At 40.9% G+C, this 17953-nt stretch overlaps 1 protein-coding gene across 2 annotated transcripts; it reads right to left on the bottom strand.

Moving 5' to 3' along the window:
* Positions 1-4440: 4440 nt before the first annotated feature.
* On the bottom strand, positions 4441-17721 carry CHRNA6 (cholinergic receptor nicotinic alpha 6 subunit). 2 transcript variants are annotated; one of them, XM_077773081.1, is made up of 6 exons: positions 17643-17721; positions 15827-15966; positions 8031-8075; positions 7005-7114; positions 5925-6903; positions 4441-4572 (listed from the first exon to the last, which is right to left on the bottom strand). In XM_077773081.1, exons 1-6 carry the CDS (start codon positions 17719-17721, stop codon positions 4441-4443), a joined length of 1485 nt encoding a protein of 494 aa, XP_077629207.1. The 2 variants fall into 2 exon arrangements, with proteins under 2 accessions (XP_077629207.1, XP_077629208.1); XM_077773082.1 differs by lacking the exon at positions 8031-8075.
* Between the last annotated feature and the right edge of the window lie 232 nt (positions 17722-17953).

Below are 17953 nucleotides of genomic sequence, written 5' to 3'. Positions count from 1 at the left end.
AGGCCCTGCAGGAGGATGGGGCTGAGTGGAGACATCCCAAGTAGATGCTCCCTAGGCCCTCAGAGGGTGCCTCCACGGTTCTGAGGCCACCCCTTCCCTTCCCACTCCTCACACTTCCCTCCACCAGGACTTAGCCTCCTTTGGTATGACCTCACCCAACAGAAGGAATCAAGCACCAGTTTGTTAGGTCAAAGCTGCAAACTCACGTCCCTGCTACAAACTCCTGGCCTAGCACATGGGTCTTGTTTGGCTAACACCACGACTTTATTCTTGTTTCTTAATTTAGTTGCCATACTTTAAAACTAGGAGATTTTATATAAAAAGCTGGATTTTCAGTTTTTCTCAAAACAATCAGAAAGTCAAGGACCCAAGTCCATACCTATATCCCCTGTCACCATTAAACTTTGATCCTAATAGTCCTGACCTTCCCCAAATAAGAGAGTATGTGCAGCTTCACCTCTTTAGTCTGATTTTCCATTTCACGTACATGACATGTCTTCCTCCTTCTGATTATTGTCCATGAGAGAGGCTTTCTCTGCTCGGTAAGGCTAGTGCAGGGATGTTGGGAGAAGAGGGCCACCTCAGGTGATTTACTATTTTTTCCTATTCCCTTCTCACAAGAGTGACTGAATTATACTGGGGCAGGGAAATGGTTTAAGAGTCAGGAGATGTGGAATCTGTTAGCTGTGTGATCATGGGCAAGTCACGCTACACTTGAGATTAAAAAAAAAAAAAAGAGTAGGGCTAAATAACCTATGAGTTCCATTCCATCCCTAAAAGTCACTGATCTAATAGTTCAGATACACAAAGACACTCCCATGCATGTGCACTTGTGTGAACACACATACACACGGGTATTGATAATGAAATTACATAACCAAGAGAATATCAGGTCAATCCTAAAAGTCAAAAATCTCAGTTAACAAGCGTTCTTTAATGTTTTACTGTCTTTATGACCCTCTATGAATTTTCAATCCTTGCTTCCCTTGCTCTTCTGAATAAACGTTGTGACTTCCCTTTAATTCACATGCTTATCTCATTTCTTTTGCATGTGCTAGTTTGTTTACTTGTGAACACAAGATCCTCTCTCTGAGGATCACTGAGCAAACTCTGGAAACTTGGGCTGCAAAGTCTGAGGTACGTTCATGTATAAAAGAATGTGTAAAGAAGTCACTATCAGGGTGTCCCTGCTCCTGGCTGGGAGCACTTTCCTCCCATCTTCCTGCTTTGCAGTTCTTGTAAGTTCTGTGTTTATATCTAATAAAGGGTTAATATCCAGAATATATAAAGAATTCCACAACTCAAACGCAATAGCAAAAACCAAATAACCTGATGTTTAAAAGGGCAAAGGACTTGAATACGCATTTCTCCAAAGAGGCTATGCAAAGGAGGAAGAGGAGGAGGAGGAGAGGAGGGGAAGAGGAGGAAGAGGGAGAAGGAAGGAGAGAGGGAGCGGGAGGGGTGGGGGAAGAAGGAGGAGAAGATGAAAGGAGGGAGGGGAAGAGGAAGGGGAAGAAGAAGAAATATGAATGGTCAATAAGCACATGAAAAGATGCGCAACATCACAATGATTAGGGAAACGCAAATCAAAACCACAAAGAGCTATGGCCACTAGAAAGGGGGAAAAAATCAGAAAAGCTTAGCAAGTGTTGGTGAGGATATGGAGAAAATAGAGCTTTTGTGCATTGTTGGTGGGCAGGGAAGTGGTGCAGCCACTGTGGAAAAACACCATGGCAGTTCTTAAAAAAATTAGACATCGAACTACCATATAATCCAACAATACTACTTCTGGGCATATACTCCAAAGAACTGAAGCTCAGAGATGTTTGTAGGCTCCTGTTCACAGCAGCATTATTCATGACAGCCAAAAGGAAGAAGCAACTCAAATGTCCACTGATGGATGAGTAGACAAACAAAATGTTGTAAATACATGCAATGGAATATTATTCAGCCTCAAAAAGCAAATAAATTCTTCCATCAACTGTACTTCAATTAAAATTAATTATTTTTTTTAAAGCAAAGAAATCTGACACATGCTACAGCACGGACAAACCTTGAAGACTATACTTAGTGAGATAAACTAGTTACAAATAGACAAGTGGGGTATGATTTCACTCATATAAGGTACCTGAAGTACTCAAATTCGTGGAGACAAGGTAGAATGGGGTTGACAGGGGCAGGGAGGAGGGATGGGATGAGGAGTTGCTGTTAATGGGTCAGACTTTCAGTTTTATAAGACAAGAGAGTTCTGCAGATGGATGGTGGTGAAGGCTATACACCACGGTGAATGTACTTAATGCCACTGAACCGTATCCTTAAAATGGTGAAGACAGTAAATTTCGTTGTGCACATTTTACCACAATTAAAACTTTTTAAACAATGATATGAAATATTGATTTGGCTTAATAATAGTAAAAAAAATGTATTAAGTAAACTAAACCATTGTAAGAAAGAAAGATAAAATATAGATATGATCACAAATAAGAGAGGCAGTAAACATACTTTAAAAAAATTTTTTTTAATGTTTATTTATTTTTGAGAGAGAGAGAGTGTGTGTGTGAGTAGGCAAGGTGTAAAGAGAGAAGGAGACACAGAATCCAAAGCAGGCTCTAGGCTCCAAGCTGTCAGCACAGATCCCGATGCGGGGCGTGAACACAGAGCTGTGAGATCATGACCTGAGCTGAAGCCGGTTGCCTAATTGACTGAGCCACCCAGGCGCCCCTGAGAGGCAGTAAACATACTTTAAAACAGAGTTCAAGTCCAAGTTCAAGACCTCTGCCTGGTACACCACAGAGAGACTTACACTCCTGGGTAAGGAAGACAAGGAAGAATGAAGTTATGGGGTATCAACACAATGGAGATTATGCAATCATAAAAAGTATACTTCAATGTAGAGGCTGCTTGTAGACAACAGGCTTGAGCAATGGAAACCTGAGCAAGGGAAAAGGCCCATGGGGACCACCAGCCTGAACGCAAACAGACTCATGAAGCGACCCACCTCAAAATAGCCATAGGCCCTAACTGACCAATGGGCTACTGACAACCAGGCACAGGTACGAAAAAAGAGAAAATTTCATATGTTCCCCATTCCTCCTCATCTTCCGGCTTTAAACATGGCCTCTACCCACTGCCTCCTTGCAGACAGTGTCTCCTCTGCTGTCCTGCTCCCTTGCCCTGTATTCAATAAACCTATATCTCCATTGTTCTGGCTTGGGTGAAAATTCTTCCACCGCCCGCTCCGCCAACCCCCGCAAGTCAGGACACCCCACATTGAAGACTACATAACATCACGGAGAAATGTCCCTTGACACGTTTTGAGAAAACAGCAACATACAAAATGGGAAAGTAAAATTGACGTGTAAAATTATGGGTGCACATAGAAGAGGATGAGATGGGAAAAGGCCAAAATGAAATTAGTTTCTTTGTTAGGGTAGATTCATTTTTTTCTGCTTTGAAACACATCTTTAAAATGACAATAATGTTTATCCAACGAATATGAAGATAAATTAGAGTGGAATAAAACAGAATCCCTAGGGTGCTCCCTCTCGGAAAAGGTATTGCTCGGAAAGGTACAGATCACAATTTCTTACAGAAGAAATAACTGTGTTTGCAGTCTCAGCTACAATGAACGCATGGAAATTGCTGGCAAGAACAGACACCTCTCTGACCTGCCGCAAAGCCTGCCTCAGCCTTGCACGGCCACACAGCCTATTTTGGGCTGCTTTAGTCACATTCCCGTAATATCTGGTCTTGGAGATCTTTCTGTTTATGACTTTTCCTAAAAAGCTGCAAGCACCTGGGGACAGAACCCATTTCTGTTTCACTTGCAATGCCTTGCACAGGGCTGGGTTACCACTCAAGTTTCTTACCAGATGAATGCTAATTCGATGCAGCCTGCTGAGATAGACTCTCACTACCTGCTATTACTCTTTGCCAATTAATATATCAAATAGTGTTGACGTGAAGGGTTGAAATGCAGAGGTATGTGTAAGAAAGCCAGCACATAACAGTTCCCGAGCCCTGTAGATGCCAGCAAGGTACAAGCTCTGGAGTTTTGTGTCTGCCATGTGTCGGTGTACTGATGAGCAGCATAAACTGGAGGTACAAGAGAATCCCTTTTCAGCGTGGCTTGATGTTGATTACATGGCTCGCTGTATGGTCGTTCATGTTTCTGGAAGTCAAACATGTACAGAGAAGAGAAGCCTGTGGGTGCCACCAACTCTGGGCTCCAAGGTGATCAAACATCGTAAATGTCCTCTGTGCTACATAGGCGGGCATTCAGCCGCCCAATTTGCAATAAAGTCCTCTTTTTCCATCTAGCCATCAGCTTCAGTAGATGGGGGACTTGGGTGGAAAGCTTTATGTCCCTTTCCTTGTGGTAGGGAACATAGAACAAGTACAGCATCTGTGAGTTTCAAAAGATAAAGGGAAAATGCATCCTTAAGACTTTCCTGTGTTCCCCAGTAGTGGCTGTAGAAATAGCCCTGAAGTTCCAAACACACAGACAATTATAAACACCCAAAGAAATACTCTGTCCACCACCATGGCTACGTATTTCCAGTCGTCTTCTACCTGAAAGGCAAACAAAAAGTCAAAGCGATGTTAAAAAACTGACACCATAGGTAATACACTGTCTCATAAATAAGCTGCTTCCTTTTCAAAGAAGACTTCCCTGGCAATTTTTAAAGCAAATATTGGTTTTATCGTGGTTAACCCGTGTTGCCTATATAGGTCATAGAAGAACTCTTGTCTGAAGAGGGTGGATACACATGCCTCTGTAATGCCTCATGCAGATGGCCAGAGAGGAAGCAGGGTTCCGCAGGTGACAAAGGGCTCTTCCTGCAAAAACCACTCCCAAGAAAGCTTGTCAGACAGCTCAGCTTTTGTCATTGGCACCACTCGATATTCTGACACCTTGGCAGGTCTGGAAAATGGGTTTGAGGCAGGGAGTGTAGGACGTGAGGAACGATGGAGGACCCCTTATCAGGGATAGGCAGCCCTCTAGACCTCAAAGTCATGCTGGTTGTGGAGAGTGCAAATGTGCATTTCTCACATCCTTCCAGTTCCTGACCTCCAACTCATGCCCAGGACTTAACGTCTCAGGTTATGTCTTGAGGGCCCTACTTGGTGGTGTTTAAGTCAACAACAACCTTCTCTTGATTTTATGAAGATGTCACCATGAAAGCACAGTTCTAGGCTCACTTGCCCCATGATGCATCCCTCCAGCTCTCACTTGTGACTTGCCGTCACAGCATCCTCCCCTGCACCAACAGTGTGGACTTCAGGTCTCAAAACATCCTTTCACTAGGAGATATGGATGTCGGTGGCTGCAGTATGAGGTCAAACCCAGACAACCGGCATAAGTTTCCAGATGCCCTCAGCTAGTCATCCTTAGGATATGAAAAATTGGCATGATTTTATTGAGCTCTCTCTTTGGAGGCTGGGGGAGGTCCGTGCTGCTATAGTTAGACTCTGGACAGCAAGAGCAGAATATGTTGATGCTAAGAATATCCCTGAGGTTCATTCAATAAGCACCTAAATCCCTCTCAAGTAGGATAAGTGGGATTGGGATTGCGGAGGACTCACTCTGCCTGTCCCCACCAGGCTCAGACTGCTGGCTGCTCTGCAGGAATTTCATCTGCCACTGTATTTAAGAAACCGTTTCATTAACCAAGGTCTCTTGAATGTTTATTTTAACTAGATTTCACCTGAGTTAACATTTCTGGAGGTGGAAGTTTGCTCTGAGGCTAAACTTTACTCCATCCAACCCCAGGCCACTTCACCCACAACTGCATAATAATAGAGCTGGGTCTTAGAGTGATGTTCTGTGGGCCTCTTGTGAACAGAACTCCCCCTCAAGATCTGACCTTAGGTCTGATCTAAGCCAGCAGAGGGAAGCCAGGTTAGAGGAGATATGCCTTTACCTCCTTTGTTTCATTTTGGCTCTTCATGTTTTCTGCTATGAATTGTACACTGTTAATTACATCTTCGACATCGGGCGAGTGCTCTGAATTTTCAGTCATCCATTGTAAAGGCTGATGACTTAATCTTCTCCTGCGAGTGGCAAGCTCCCTTGATTTATGACAGTGGCAGCATTCTTGAGGAAGTTTGGTCTCTCTGCGATTATCAACATTGACTTCGGTGGGCCTACCAGAAATGCCTCTGGAGTTTTTATCTGAGCTTGTATCCTTCGTCTTGTGCAGAGGCCTCTTCATCATCAGGATCTGGGGGAACAGCTGGAGAAAAATCGTCTTCACCCACTCGGGCATGGTGTGTGTCATTGGAGTGCGATAATGTATGTTCAACACAAACACAGTCACCACAATGGACAGGGTGACAAAGATCATGGTGAACAGTAGGTACTCGCCCACCAGGGGGATCACAAGAGACGTGGATGGGATGGTTTCTGTGATTACCAGCAAAAACACAGTCAGAGAAAGCAAAACTGAAATACACAGTGTCACCTTTTCACCGCAGTCAGAAGGGAGGTAAAAGACCAGCACGGTTAGAAATGAAATAAAGAGACAAGGGATGATCAGATTAATGGTATAAAACATCGGCAATCTTCTAATGTAAAAAGAATAGGTTATATCTGTATATATCTCCTCACAACAGTTGTATTTTATATCATGCTTGTAGCCAGAAGCATCAACAATTTCCCATTCACTGTTTTCCCAAAAATCATTCATATCCACTTTAGATCCAAGGATTAGAAGGTCAATTTCAGCTTTGTCGTATGTCCAGGAACCAAATTTCAGGGAACAGTTTTGATGATCAAAAGGGAAAAAAGTGATATCCATAGGACAGGAACTCTTGAAAATAGCTGGTGGAGTCCAGGTTATCATGCCATCATATTTAAGAAGAGCTTTTGTCTTGCCTTCAACTTGGAAGTCACCGACAGCACTGAGAAGTAGAACAGACACCGTTAGTTAACACCCCCTTGTCTGGGTCAGCATGTACCAAAGGCAACTTTGGAAAGAGACCACTGTTGTCAGAACCCATACTTGTTGTAGAGAACAATGTCAGGCTTCCAGATCTTATCCGCAGGAACACGAAGAGTCTCAATGCCATCATATTCCATTGGGTCCCAGCGCAATTTATAATCGTTCCATATCTAAAGGCAATAGAAGTCAGTTGAATAAAAAATTCTTAGTAACTTACAAGTAGTTTTCTTCCAATGTTAATTCTATGTTGGTCCAGCAGTTTTTTGGAAATAATAAGTTCTTGTTTAAAGAGTACATTGGAGGGCACCTGGTTGACTCAGTTGATAGAGCATGTGACTCTTGATCTCAGGGTCGTGAGTTCAACCCCATGTTGGGCTTGGAGCCTACTTAAAAAAAAAAAAAAAGAGTACATTGGTTTCTATCAAAAGTTAGGAGACTAAATCCATGTGGAATAAGGGGCCAGGCAGCTGAGCTGATTTTGGCAAATATAAATCATCTGACATTAGACACTTAACTATTGATTATTAATTAGCTGGCCAAGGTTATAGACTCAACCTCCATGTTCCATAGACTGTATTCACACTGGAGTAGCAACTCATTTCTAATATCAAAAAGATACTTCAAGGGTACGATAGTGAGTTTATTATAAATCTGTGTAAAAAATTAAGACACGAAGGAAGCATGAAATGGTATAACTGATAAAAATAGCTGGTGGAACTCTAACCCACATGTTCTTGTGCTCACGTCCTTACCTCCCTAGGCCTGGTGCAGGATCAAAGAGTGGGCAAGCATCTGACTCTGGGGCTCAAGTTACAGATAAAAATAGGATACTTGAGGGCAGAAATTGGAAGGGACAGCTCTCCATGTTCCAGAGAACTTCATCACTATGTTTTTGCACCTGTGAAGTTTGCATCAAGCAGCTGTCCCCAGAGATGAACTCTAGGCTTTGGAGAAAGATAGTATTTTATGCTCTGTCACAAGCTGGAGATAAAAAGAGGGAATTTTAGTGGAATTTATCCATTATCCATTGTTAGGCTGACACACAAGTAAGACAGGTCCAAAATGACATGCGATGCAGACACATACGTGACGTAGCCACAGATTAGTTTCCATGATCTGGTTTACTTCATCCTGGGAAGAAGAAATAATATTTTTAGCCTTAAATGAACTTGCTAATAAAGGTTGCTCTTAGAACAAGAATTACAACAAAAGAGTGCCAATTCTGAGTTATTCATACTAAGAGAGGAAAACAAAGAAAGCTAAAAAGGCAACTTATAAAATGCAATCAGAAATGTATTTTCACATCTGGTTCCAACTCTGTTGACTTTGGAAGGAAATGTGGCTTAAGGAAGGTCTTTCAAATCTTAATTAAGTCTTGGGGCGCCTGGGTGGCTTAGTCGGTTGAGCGTCCGACTTTCGCTTAGGTCATGATCTCGTGGTTCGTGGGTTCGAGCCCCGCGTCGGGCTCTGTGCTGACTGCCAGCTCAGAGCCTGGAGCCTGTTTCAGTCTGTGACTCCATCTCTCTCTGACCCTCCCCTGCTCACGCTGTCTCTCTCTCTCTCCTAGAAATAAATAAAACATTAAAAAAAAGTAATAAAACAAATCTTAATTAAGTCTCACGTCTTCTGTGAAGCCTTTCTGATCACCGCAGCCCATTAAAGGTTTCTGATTCCATGAAAGAAAGGAGGAAGAGAAGAGACAGTGGGAAGGAGGCAAGGAAAGTACTTCAGATGGTGATAGGTATCAGAACCTGATTCATTGTTTTTACTGTCTTCCTCAGTCCTTGAAAACCTCCTTCCTCAACTGTGCTCAGCCCTCTCTAGGCTCTGAGTCCTGAGCCCTGTTGCCTCTTGAAATGTCAGCCTCTGTTCACCATGGAGTTTTCCAACAGGAACCTGCCATTCCACTTTAACACATCTCAACTCTCATCTAAGCCATGCTGATTGCTTCAATCATTCATTATTCAAATATTTATTGAGTACCTACTATATGCTCTATACACTCTGGGAATATAGCAGTAAACAGGATGGAAAAAACTTCTACCTTCATGTGTTTAAACTGTTAACTTGAGAGACAAAAAAATAAATAATAGATACATATTATAATGTATGATAGTTATAAGTCCTACAAAGAAAAATAAAGAGGGATAAAGTGGTGTGTGCATGCATACATACATACACGCAACACATCTTTTTTAGACAGAATGATCAAAGAAGGCTTCTCTGAGGAGGTTTAAGCAGGAACCTAAATGACTAAAGAGAGTCATGTAACTATCTGGAAGAAAAACATTTCAGGCCAATATTCCAAATACAATGTGTTCCTAAGCAGCTACCAGCCTTCAATGGAAAAACTACTGAAGACACTCCAGAACCTTCAGCAACCTTACAACACAGCAGCTTGGGAGCTGTTGGGTGTTCCCAGTGGCCAGCAGTGTGTTCCCAAAACTTAGCAATCTTGCTTTATAATATACATGGACACCCTCAGAGTAAATGAACCCAACTGTGGTTGACAGAGCTGTGGACTGACACTAAACTGCTCCTTTTCACTGAGCTTCTCTGTCAAGCTTCCTTCTTCAAATGTGTGTCGAGTCATGGTAAGCCCCAGGGTTTTAAAAGGTCAACAAAAGAAAGGAGTTAAAGTCATGGTTTCCTATTAGTGAGGAAAAGCAAAAATAAATAAATAAATAAATAAATAAATGGACCATACTTATCCATTGGCCAAGCAGTCCATGGTTTTACAATTACCCAAGCCCAAGGTATTTGCCTTTTGCTCATGAGAGGATCATGCTGTGACCTATAGATTCCAGAAGGAGCCATGTCAATAAATCTCTTGGCAGTCAATCAAGAATGGACTGCCTATGCAGTCTTATGCATCCTCTCTGTATTCTGTGTTCATAGAACTAGTGTACACGGAACTAGTATTCCAAGAATTAAAATTTGTTGGCATCATCCTATCAGTACCTCTCTTTTTCCCCAACACTTCCACCATCTGGTGAGGGTCAGTGTGGTGTGGACATTCTTAGAGGTGTCAGCCAACTTTATGGACCAGGACTTGATCTGACAAGTCTTATTCTGCATGCAATTCCATACCACACTGATAGTCATGGGCACTACCATCAGACAGCCCAGGTGGAGGAAGGAGAGACCCAAAATACCACTCCACAGTCTTGGGACTTTTGCCCTGTTTCTCTTTCTTGAGAAAAAACAAATTAGTTAACACCCTGCCTATATTAAAGGACTGGAGTTGCAATTTGAAAAGGACTAGCTTCTGGAGCAGCAGAGATTGGGATCAGAAAGGCCAGGTGGGCTACACTTTACAGGTCTTTAGGTTAGTCACTTCAGATAGTGAGGCCACCAAAACACTACACAGGGACTTTGTCTTGGATCCCTGTTGTGGGGACAGCAGACATACTCTTACACTAACTGTACACACACCAAACAGTAGTCTCAAATTACATGAAACAAAAATTGATAAAACTGAAAGAAGGAACAAACCCCCAAACATAGTTACAGACTTCAACACCACCCTGCTCAGCAACCAATAAAACCACTAGAGAGGAAATCAGCAATATATAAAAGATCTGAAGAACATAATCAACAGGATCCAATTGACATATATAGAACACTGCACTCAAAACAGCAGAATACACATCTATTTCAAGAATGCATGGAATATTAACCAAGATAAACCATATTCTTACCGTGCCATAAAACAAACCTCATCAAATTTAAAAGAACTGAAATCATATAGTGTGTTTTCTGACTATAATGGAATCAAACTAGAAATCAATAACAAAAAGACAACAGAAAAATCTCTAAACCCTCAGGAATTAAACAACACATTTCTAAATGATCCATGGGTCAAAGATCGAAGTGGGTTTAAATTTCAAAGGAGATTTTTAAAAATACATAGAACTGAATGAAAATGAAAACACAACATATCAAAGCAAAAGGTCATAGCTAAAAACAATGCTGAAAATAAAATTATAGCATTATATGCTTACATTAGAAATGAAGAAAGGTCTTAAATCAATAATCCAAGTTCTTACTTCAAGAAATTAGGAAAAGAAGCACAAAATGAGCCCAAGCCAAACTTAAGGAAGGAAAAATAAAGATAGGAGTGGAAATCATGGGGCACCTGACTGGGTTAGCCATTGGAGCGTGCAACTCTTGACCTCCAGGTCATGAATTTGAGCTCTACGTTGGGTGTAGAGATTACTTCAATAAATAAATAAATACACTTTTTTAAAAAGAGTAGAAATCAATAAAATTGAAAAGGAAGACAATAGAGAAAACCAAGGAAACAAAAAGCAAATCTTTTGGTGGGGAACCAATAAAACTGATAAACTTGTCTCAAGATTGACAAAAATAAAAACAGAAAACACAACTCATCAATATCAGGAATGATCTGAAAACTCACTAATAAAGGAGAACTTTCTCAACTTGAAAATCTCTATAAAATGCCTAGCGCTATCATTATACTAAATGGTGAAAGACTAAACAATTTTCCTTAAGATTGGGAACAAGGCAAAGGTGTCGACTCTCACCACTCTTATTCAACATAGTACTGATAATTCTAGTCAATTGTGTGCAATAGGGCAAGAAAAAGGAAAAAACGGCATAAGTCGGAAAGGAAGAAATAAACCCATCTCTGTTTGCATATGACATGGTTGCCTGCATAGAAAATCCCATGGAATCTATAAAAATACTGAAACTAATAAGTGATTTCAGCAAGATCTCAGGACACAAGATCAACACCTAAAAAAAACAATTGAATTTCTATGTACCGATGATGAACATGGAGAAACCAAAATTAAAAGTACAATATTATTTTCAATTGTCTCAAATAAAACAAAATACGTGGACAATAAAACAAATATACAGATAATAATACATGGACAGGATCTGCATGCTGAAAATTACAAAATGCTGATGAAAAAAGAGCTAAATAAATGGAGAAATATCTGGAATTCATGGATAGGAAGACTTAACATAGTAAAGACATTTTTCCTCAAATTGATCTATAGATGTAATGCAGTTCCTTTCAAAATCCCAGCAAGCCTCTTTGTATACATAGGCAGCTTATTCTAAGGCATAGTCCCCAGAACAGTGAATATAATTTTGACAAAGAAGAATAAGGTGGCGGGATCACTCTGGCCAACACTAAGACTTACTATATAGCTACAGTAATCAAGACTGTGCAATATTGGTGGAGGGTTAGTCACATAGATCAACGGAATAGAATAGAGGTCCAGGAAACAGACCCACATAAATATGCTCAACCAATTTTTCACAATGATGCACAACCAGTTCCGTGAAAAAAGGATAGCCTTTTCAACTAATGGTATTGGAGCAATGAGACAACCATAGACCAAAAAAGAAAAATGCCCAAGTCTCACATTTTATACAAAAATTAACTCAAAATGGGTCATAGCTTTAAATGTAAAACATCAGTAAAACTTTTAGAAAAAAAAATCTGAGAAAATCTCTAGGATCTGCAATAAAAGCAAGGAATTCCTAGGCTTACCACCAAAAGCACAACACATAAAAGGAAAAAGCGACAAATTGGATCTCATCAAAACTGAAAAGTTTGTGTTAAAGTCCATGTGAAAAAGATGAAAAGAGAAGCTACAAACTAGGATAAAAATGCAGCTGACCCTTGAACACACAGCTTTGAGCTGTGTGAGTCCACTTACACGTAGAACTTTTTACACTACAGTGCTGTAAATGTATTTTCCCTTCCTTATGATTTCCTTAATGACATTTTATTTTCTCTTATTATATTGTAAGAATACAGAGTATAACACACGTAACATACAAAATATGTGTTGACTGTTGATGTTATCAGTAAGGCTTCTGTTCAACAGAGGCTATTAGTAGTTAAGTTTTGGGAGAGTCAAAAGTCACATGCAGAATTTTTACTCTGCTGGAGGCCAACGTCCCTAACCCCTGCCTTACCCAAGGGTCCACTATATTTGCAAACCACATATCTGGCAAAGCGTCAGTATCTAGAATATAGCAAGAACTCTCAACACTGAACAATTAAAAAAAAAAAATCAAACAATCCAATTAGAAAATGGGCACAAAAACATGAACAAACAGTTTACCAAAGAGGATATACAGATGGCAAATAAGCATATGAAAAGATGTTCTATATGATGAGCCATTAGTAAAATGCATATTAAAATTACAATGGAGATATCGTTATGTACCAAATGGAATGGCTAACATGAAAAATAGCGACAACGCCAAATAGTGGTGAAGATGTAGATCAACCAGATCACTTATATTTTGCTGATAGGAATGTAAAATGTTACATTCACTCTGGAAAGCATTTTGGCAGTTTCTTAAAAAATTAAACACACAACTACCATATGACCCAGCAATTGAACACCTGGGGATTTATCCCAGGAAAATAAAGATTTACATTCTCACAAAAACCTGTACCCAAATGTTCATAGCACTTTGTAACAGAACAAAACTGGTATCAACACAAATGTTCTTCAACCAAGGAAAAGTAAGTAAACTGCGGCACATAAATACCATGGAATACTACTCAGCATCAGGAAGAAATGAACTATTGATATAACCAACAACTGGGATGAGTCTAGAAAATTATGCTGAGTTGTGGCACCTGGGTAGCTCAGTCAGTTAAGCCTCTGACTTTGGCTCAGGTCATGAATCTACTTTTCATGAATTCAAGCCCCACATTGGGCTCTCAACACAGATCCTCTGTCCCTTTCTCTCTGCCCCTTCCCAACTCGTGCACACATGCTGCCTCTCACGTGCACGCACACTCTCTCTCTCTCTCTCAAAATAAACGTTAAAAAAATTTTTTTTTAATTATGCTGAGTGGAAAAGACAATCCCACAAGGTTACATACTGTATCATTTTTATATAACTTTCTTGAAATGACAACATTTTAGAAATGGAAGACATATTAGTAGTCTGGGAAACTGGGCAAAGTGGGATATTCCTATTATTTCCTACAACTGCATATGAATCTACAATTATTTCAATAAATAAAAATTCAACTTAAAAAAAAAAAAACTACATTTCCCAAGTCTTCCTTACAGCTAAGAGGCTGTCAATGATACAGGAAGCAGAAGATACTAGGACTTTTAAGAAAATTCCTTAAGGAAGCCACAGATGTCTGTTATGTGCCCTTCTCCCTTCCTCCCGCTTCTTACGAAGGATGTGAACATCATAAGGGAAAATCAGCAGTTATCATGGACGATAATGCAACACTAAGGGAAGAAACCGTATGGTGAAATCGAAAGATAGGAACCTTGCTCACTGTCACCATGTATGGTTTATGCTTTTAGCATTGTGGTCCATATGATTGGCATCCCCTGGAGTTGTGCAGTGCCCAACGTAGGCAACTGAGCACAGTGGTACATCACCAACACCACAAAGCCACCTGGCGTTAACCTAAACTTTTAACTTTTAGATTTCTGTTACATAAGAAAGAAATCAACTTGTTTTATTTAAGCCATGTTGTTTTAAAAAAATCTCTGAAAACAACCAAATGCAAATGTCAAAATCTGTATTCCACCCTCTCCACACACCATCCTCAGAACAGTGTCCTGAAAGGGTGTATCAACCCGGAATTTGAAGAGATGCTGTCTAGTGAAACAGGTTGACTTTAGGTGAAACTTACTTTATAACAATCCACAGCAAATTATGGCTCCCAGCCCAGTAGGAGACCAGTAAACAGTACAATACTATTTGGGGGTGAAGGGGATCAGATTGGGTACCAAATAAATATTTTTTATTTTTTATTTATTTTTTNTGAACCAGAAGCTAGAGGACCGGGCCAGGGTCAGCCTAGTCCTCCAGGACACATGGACTGGAGAAACATGGTGAGCCTTGACTTCACATCTGTAATTAAGGTCTTTCCTGCAGTGGCCCTGAAGAGCCACCCCTGTTTTCCACAGGGCAGATCTGGGAAGACAGAGGGCTCCTTCCCTGTGCATAGGCTGGGACCGATCAGATGAAAGGGGCTCCTTTGTACTGCATGGTTGTCTCAGGAGTTCTATCTAAAATCCTTCTCTGGAGATGCTGTAGCCTCCCCCTACTTCCTGAGCCTGCCTATTCCTGGAATTTGGTCGGCAAGCCAGCTCTATCCCCTCCTACGCTTTGGAGCCCAAAACTCTGCTCTGTGTTATAATACCAGGCCCCAGTACCTCCTCTCCCGGGAACTAGGGCATGAAGATTATTCAAAGGAAAGAACTGGAGTCCTACTTGTCCGTGAACATAGTAGCAATAAATTTAAGAGCCCCAAATTGCCATCTGTTTTTTCGGGGCTGGATGGAACTCTATATGAAAGAAGGTGATTTTTTTTCTTTCTTGCATAACGTAGAAGACCTAAAGCAGTTCCTTTTCTAGAGAGTAAAAAGAACATGAGCTTTGGAGTTGGGCAGGCCCAATTAAGATTTCAGTTCCACCCTTTTATAATTGGATGACCTTGGGAACATTGCTTACCCGAGCTTCCCTCCAGCTATGAAAAGCGGTTGACAGCCACTAAGTGTAGACACAGTGACTGGTGCATAATAGGTGCACCATAAAGTTAGCTCCCTCTGCATTCTCCCTTCAACTTCCCCTTCACCTCTCTGTTTCATAACGTGGTTCTGAAAGCACTTCCAGAAAGACACTGCCGGGGCCGTGAATAATTACAGCATCAATGGGGACGCTGTCTTCTTCCCTACAGGGGGGCTTTGAAGAGCCAACACTCATGTAGATGTGTGTTTGTTCGTAGTTTAAATTTTCTATATTTCGCATGTGCAATAACTGGGACAATGTTTGGGAAATGCTTGCCCGCGCCCCTCGCCCCGAGTCAGGGGTCCTCCAGGGACACTGGTGACCTGATGGCACTTACTTACCACATTGGCCAGCTGTGTGATGGCCACTTCAAAATGCACCGTGACGGGATCAGAAACGTTTTCCACAGGCCTGATGAACTGGTTATAATGAGAAAACAGTTTGTGAAAGAGCCTCTCTTCAGATGCACAGCCTGCAGAGCCTGCATGGCCAAGCAGAGGGAAGAGTTAGAAAGGCCGAGAGGGTGTCCGCAGATGGGGAGGTTATGCCCCCCCCCCCATTGCCCGGCAGCATGGGCACTGGGGTGTCCCAGCCAACTGAACGCTCCCGCCCCTGTGTTCTGTCCACCCTCACAGGCTTCCCCTGGTGCCCATTGTCCCTAGCCTCTCAGAGCCCTGAAGATAAAGTGAATAATGCCTACATCCCAGATCTAGTGTGATATCAAATAAAATACTATTGGTCAGAGCACCTTTGCAAGTCTGATGCCCCACAAATACAAAGGGATAGCATGGGCTCCAGTTTTTGCTTATGTCATTGAAGGTAACTCACGACCTTACTGATCTGGTTTTTAAGGAAGAGTCCTGCCCTTTCTGGTCAAAAATGCTGATCCAACCACCTGTTTCTACAAAGGCAAGGTGTTTAGCTGGGAGACCTTCACCACGCAAACTGAAATAACTAGTAAGTTTATTAAGACCTTAGCAAGCCATACTGCTTCTTAAAATCGATTTGAATCATTATTTTGGAGATTTGTGTCAAGTGCAAGGTGTTTAAGGCCAACTTGCTTAATTGGTTTTAAAAGAATTCAGTATTCGTTCTTAAACAACAGCGTTTTCAGTCACTGAATTTTAGACAATTAAATGTGAATGTCTGTTTTTCCAAGAATGCATTAAAATCAGGTTACTTGCCTTCGTTTTGACATTATTCATTTCATTAACACCCCTCTAGATTTCCCTTACAGAACCCAAATTTGACACCGGAAAAACAATTCTACAAATTTCCTAAAAGGATTTAAACCCTGAAAGAAAGAACATCAAAGGCACTGAACACTCATTCAGCAAAAAAGGATATCAAAGGAGAGCTGTTATATTACTAAATAAAGAGTCGTTTGACAAATGCACTTGGAAACACTGAAACTCTGAGATTCAGCAGGAAAGAACAATTTTAAATATGAGACAGTACTCCTGCCTCCGTAATTAATAATAGTACAAATATTTCTACATAAAACAGACCAAAAATTCCCTCTCCATTACTCCATTACCATTTCCCCCTCTTTGAGACAGTGTAGATAAACCTTCTGTGGATCTTGAAGATTAACTCCCCTGCAAAGCCAACATGCGGATGTGGGTTTCTTCAGCAGAACAGCCCTTGCCTGTTTCCAAGTCTTAACTTTTAAAATGAATGATCTACTCTTAGGACACATTCCTGCATAGTAATATGACATGTATCCCAAAACAAGATGATTCCCTTCAAAATGGAAGGGTTCATGGACTAAGTCTCAGCTAACAAACAAATCACAGTTGTAAAAATTATTAAATACAAATAGAAATAAATTGGTTGAATACATCCATAGCAGAGATGGATAGAAAACTGCATCCTCACTATTATTACCATGTTTTTATTGGAACGATAAAATAAGATATGGTTTACAATGTTTCATTGTCTTCCCCACGCCACCCCCCAAATCTCGTGTTCAGTGTTAAATCTAGCCCATAAGAAATGGGTTAATTAACAGCTGTAACAGCAGTAATTCCTGTACAGACCCTCTACATATTTACACAAAGAATATTTCATCTCTGCTCAGTCAAGCACAACTAGAAAAGAAGAATAAATACATGTAGCCGGAAAGAGAAAATGAGATAAAGCAGAAATAAAACCTACCTCTAAAGAAGGACATGAACATACACAACCAGAGACACAAACCGAAGTGAAGGAATCCCTCGCCCTTGCTGGTCAGCATGATTAAAACCCACTTTGATTTCTTTTTCTGGCCAAAGGATTCTGGAAAACAAAGAGCAATCAGAGAGCCACACGCATCAGACCTTTAAACCATCCGAGTCCCACTGCAATCCGCGCGTGTCTGCTGTGAAGTAAAAACATTCACAAACCTAACACAGATGTTCCCAATATCAGGGACTGAAGCCAACAAAAGGGCAAATGAAAAGGACTCAATCTGATGTCAGATGAATCAT

The sequence above is a fragment of the Crocuta crocuta genome, unplaced genomic scaffold (genome assembly GCF_008692635.1).
Source record: "Crocuta crocuta isolate KB4526 unplaced genomic scaffold, BGI_CrCroc_1.0 scaffold177, whole genome shotgun sequence".
Lineage (NCBI taxonomy): Eukaryota > Metazoa > Chordata > Mammalia > Carnivora > Hyaenidae > Crocuta > Crocuta crocuta.
The sequence above is the reverse complement of the archived record's forward strand: the minus strand, read 5'-3'. Positions and strand labels throughout refer to the sequence as shown.

Coding starts and splice junctions, on each gene's coding strand:
- CHRNA6 (XM_077773081.1), bottom strand. CDS start 17,721: ATGCTGACCAGCAAGGGCGAGGGATTCCTTCACTTCGGTTTGTGTCTC. Junction 15,967..17,642: donor GTTCATGTCCTTCTTTAGAG/GTAGGTTTTATT, acceptor TTGGCCATGCAG/GCTCTGCAGGCTGTGCATCT. Junction 7,115..8,030: donor CTAATCTGTGGCTACGTCAC/GTATGTGTCTGC, acceptor TATTGCCTTTAG/ATATGGAACGATTATAAATT.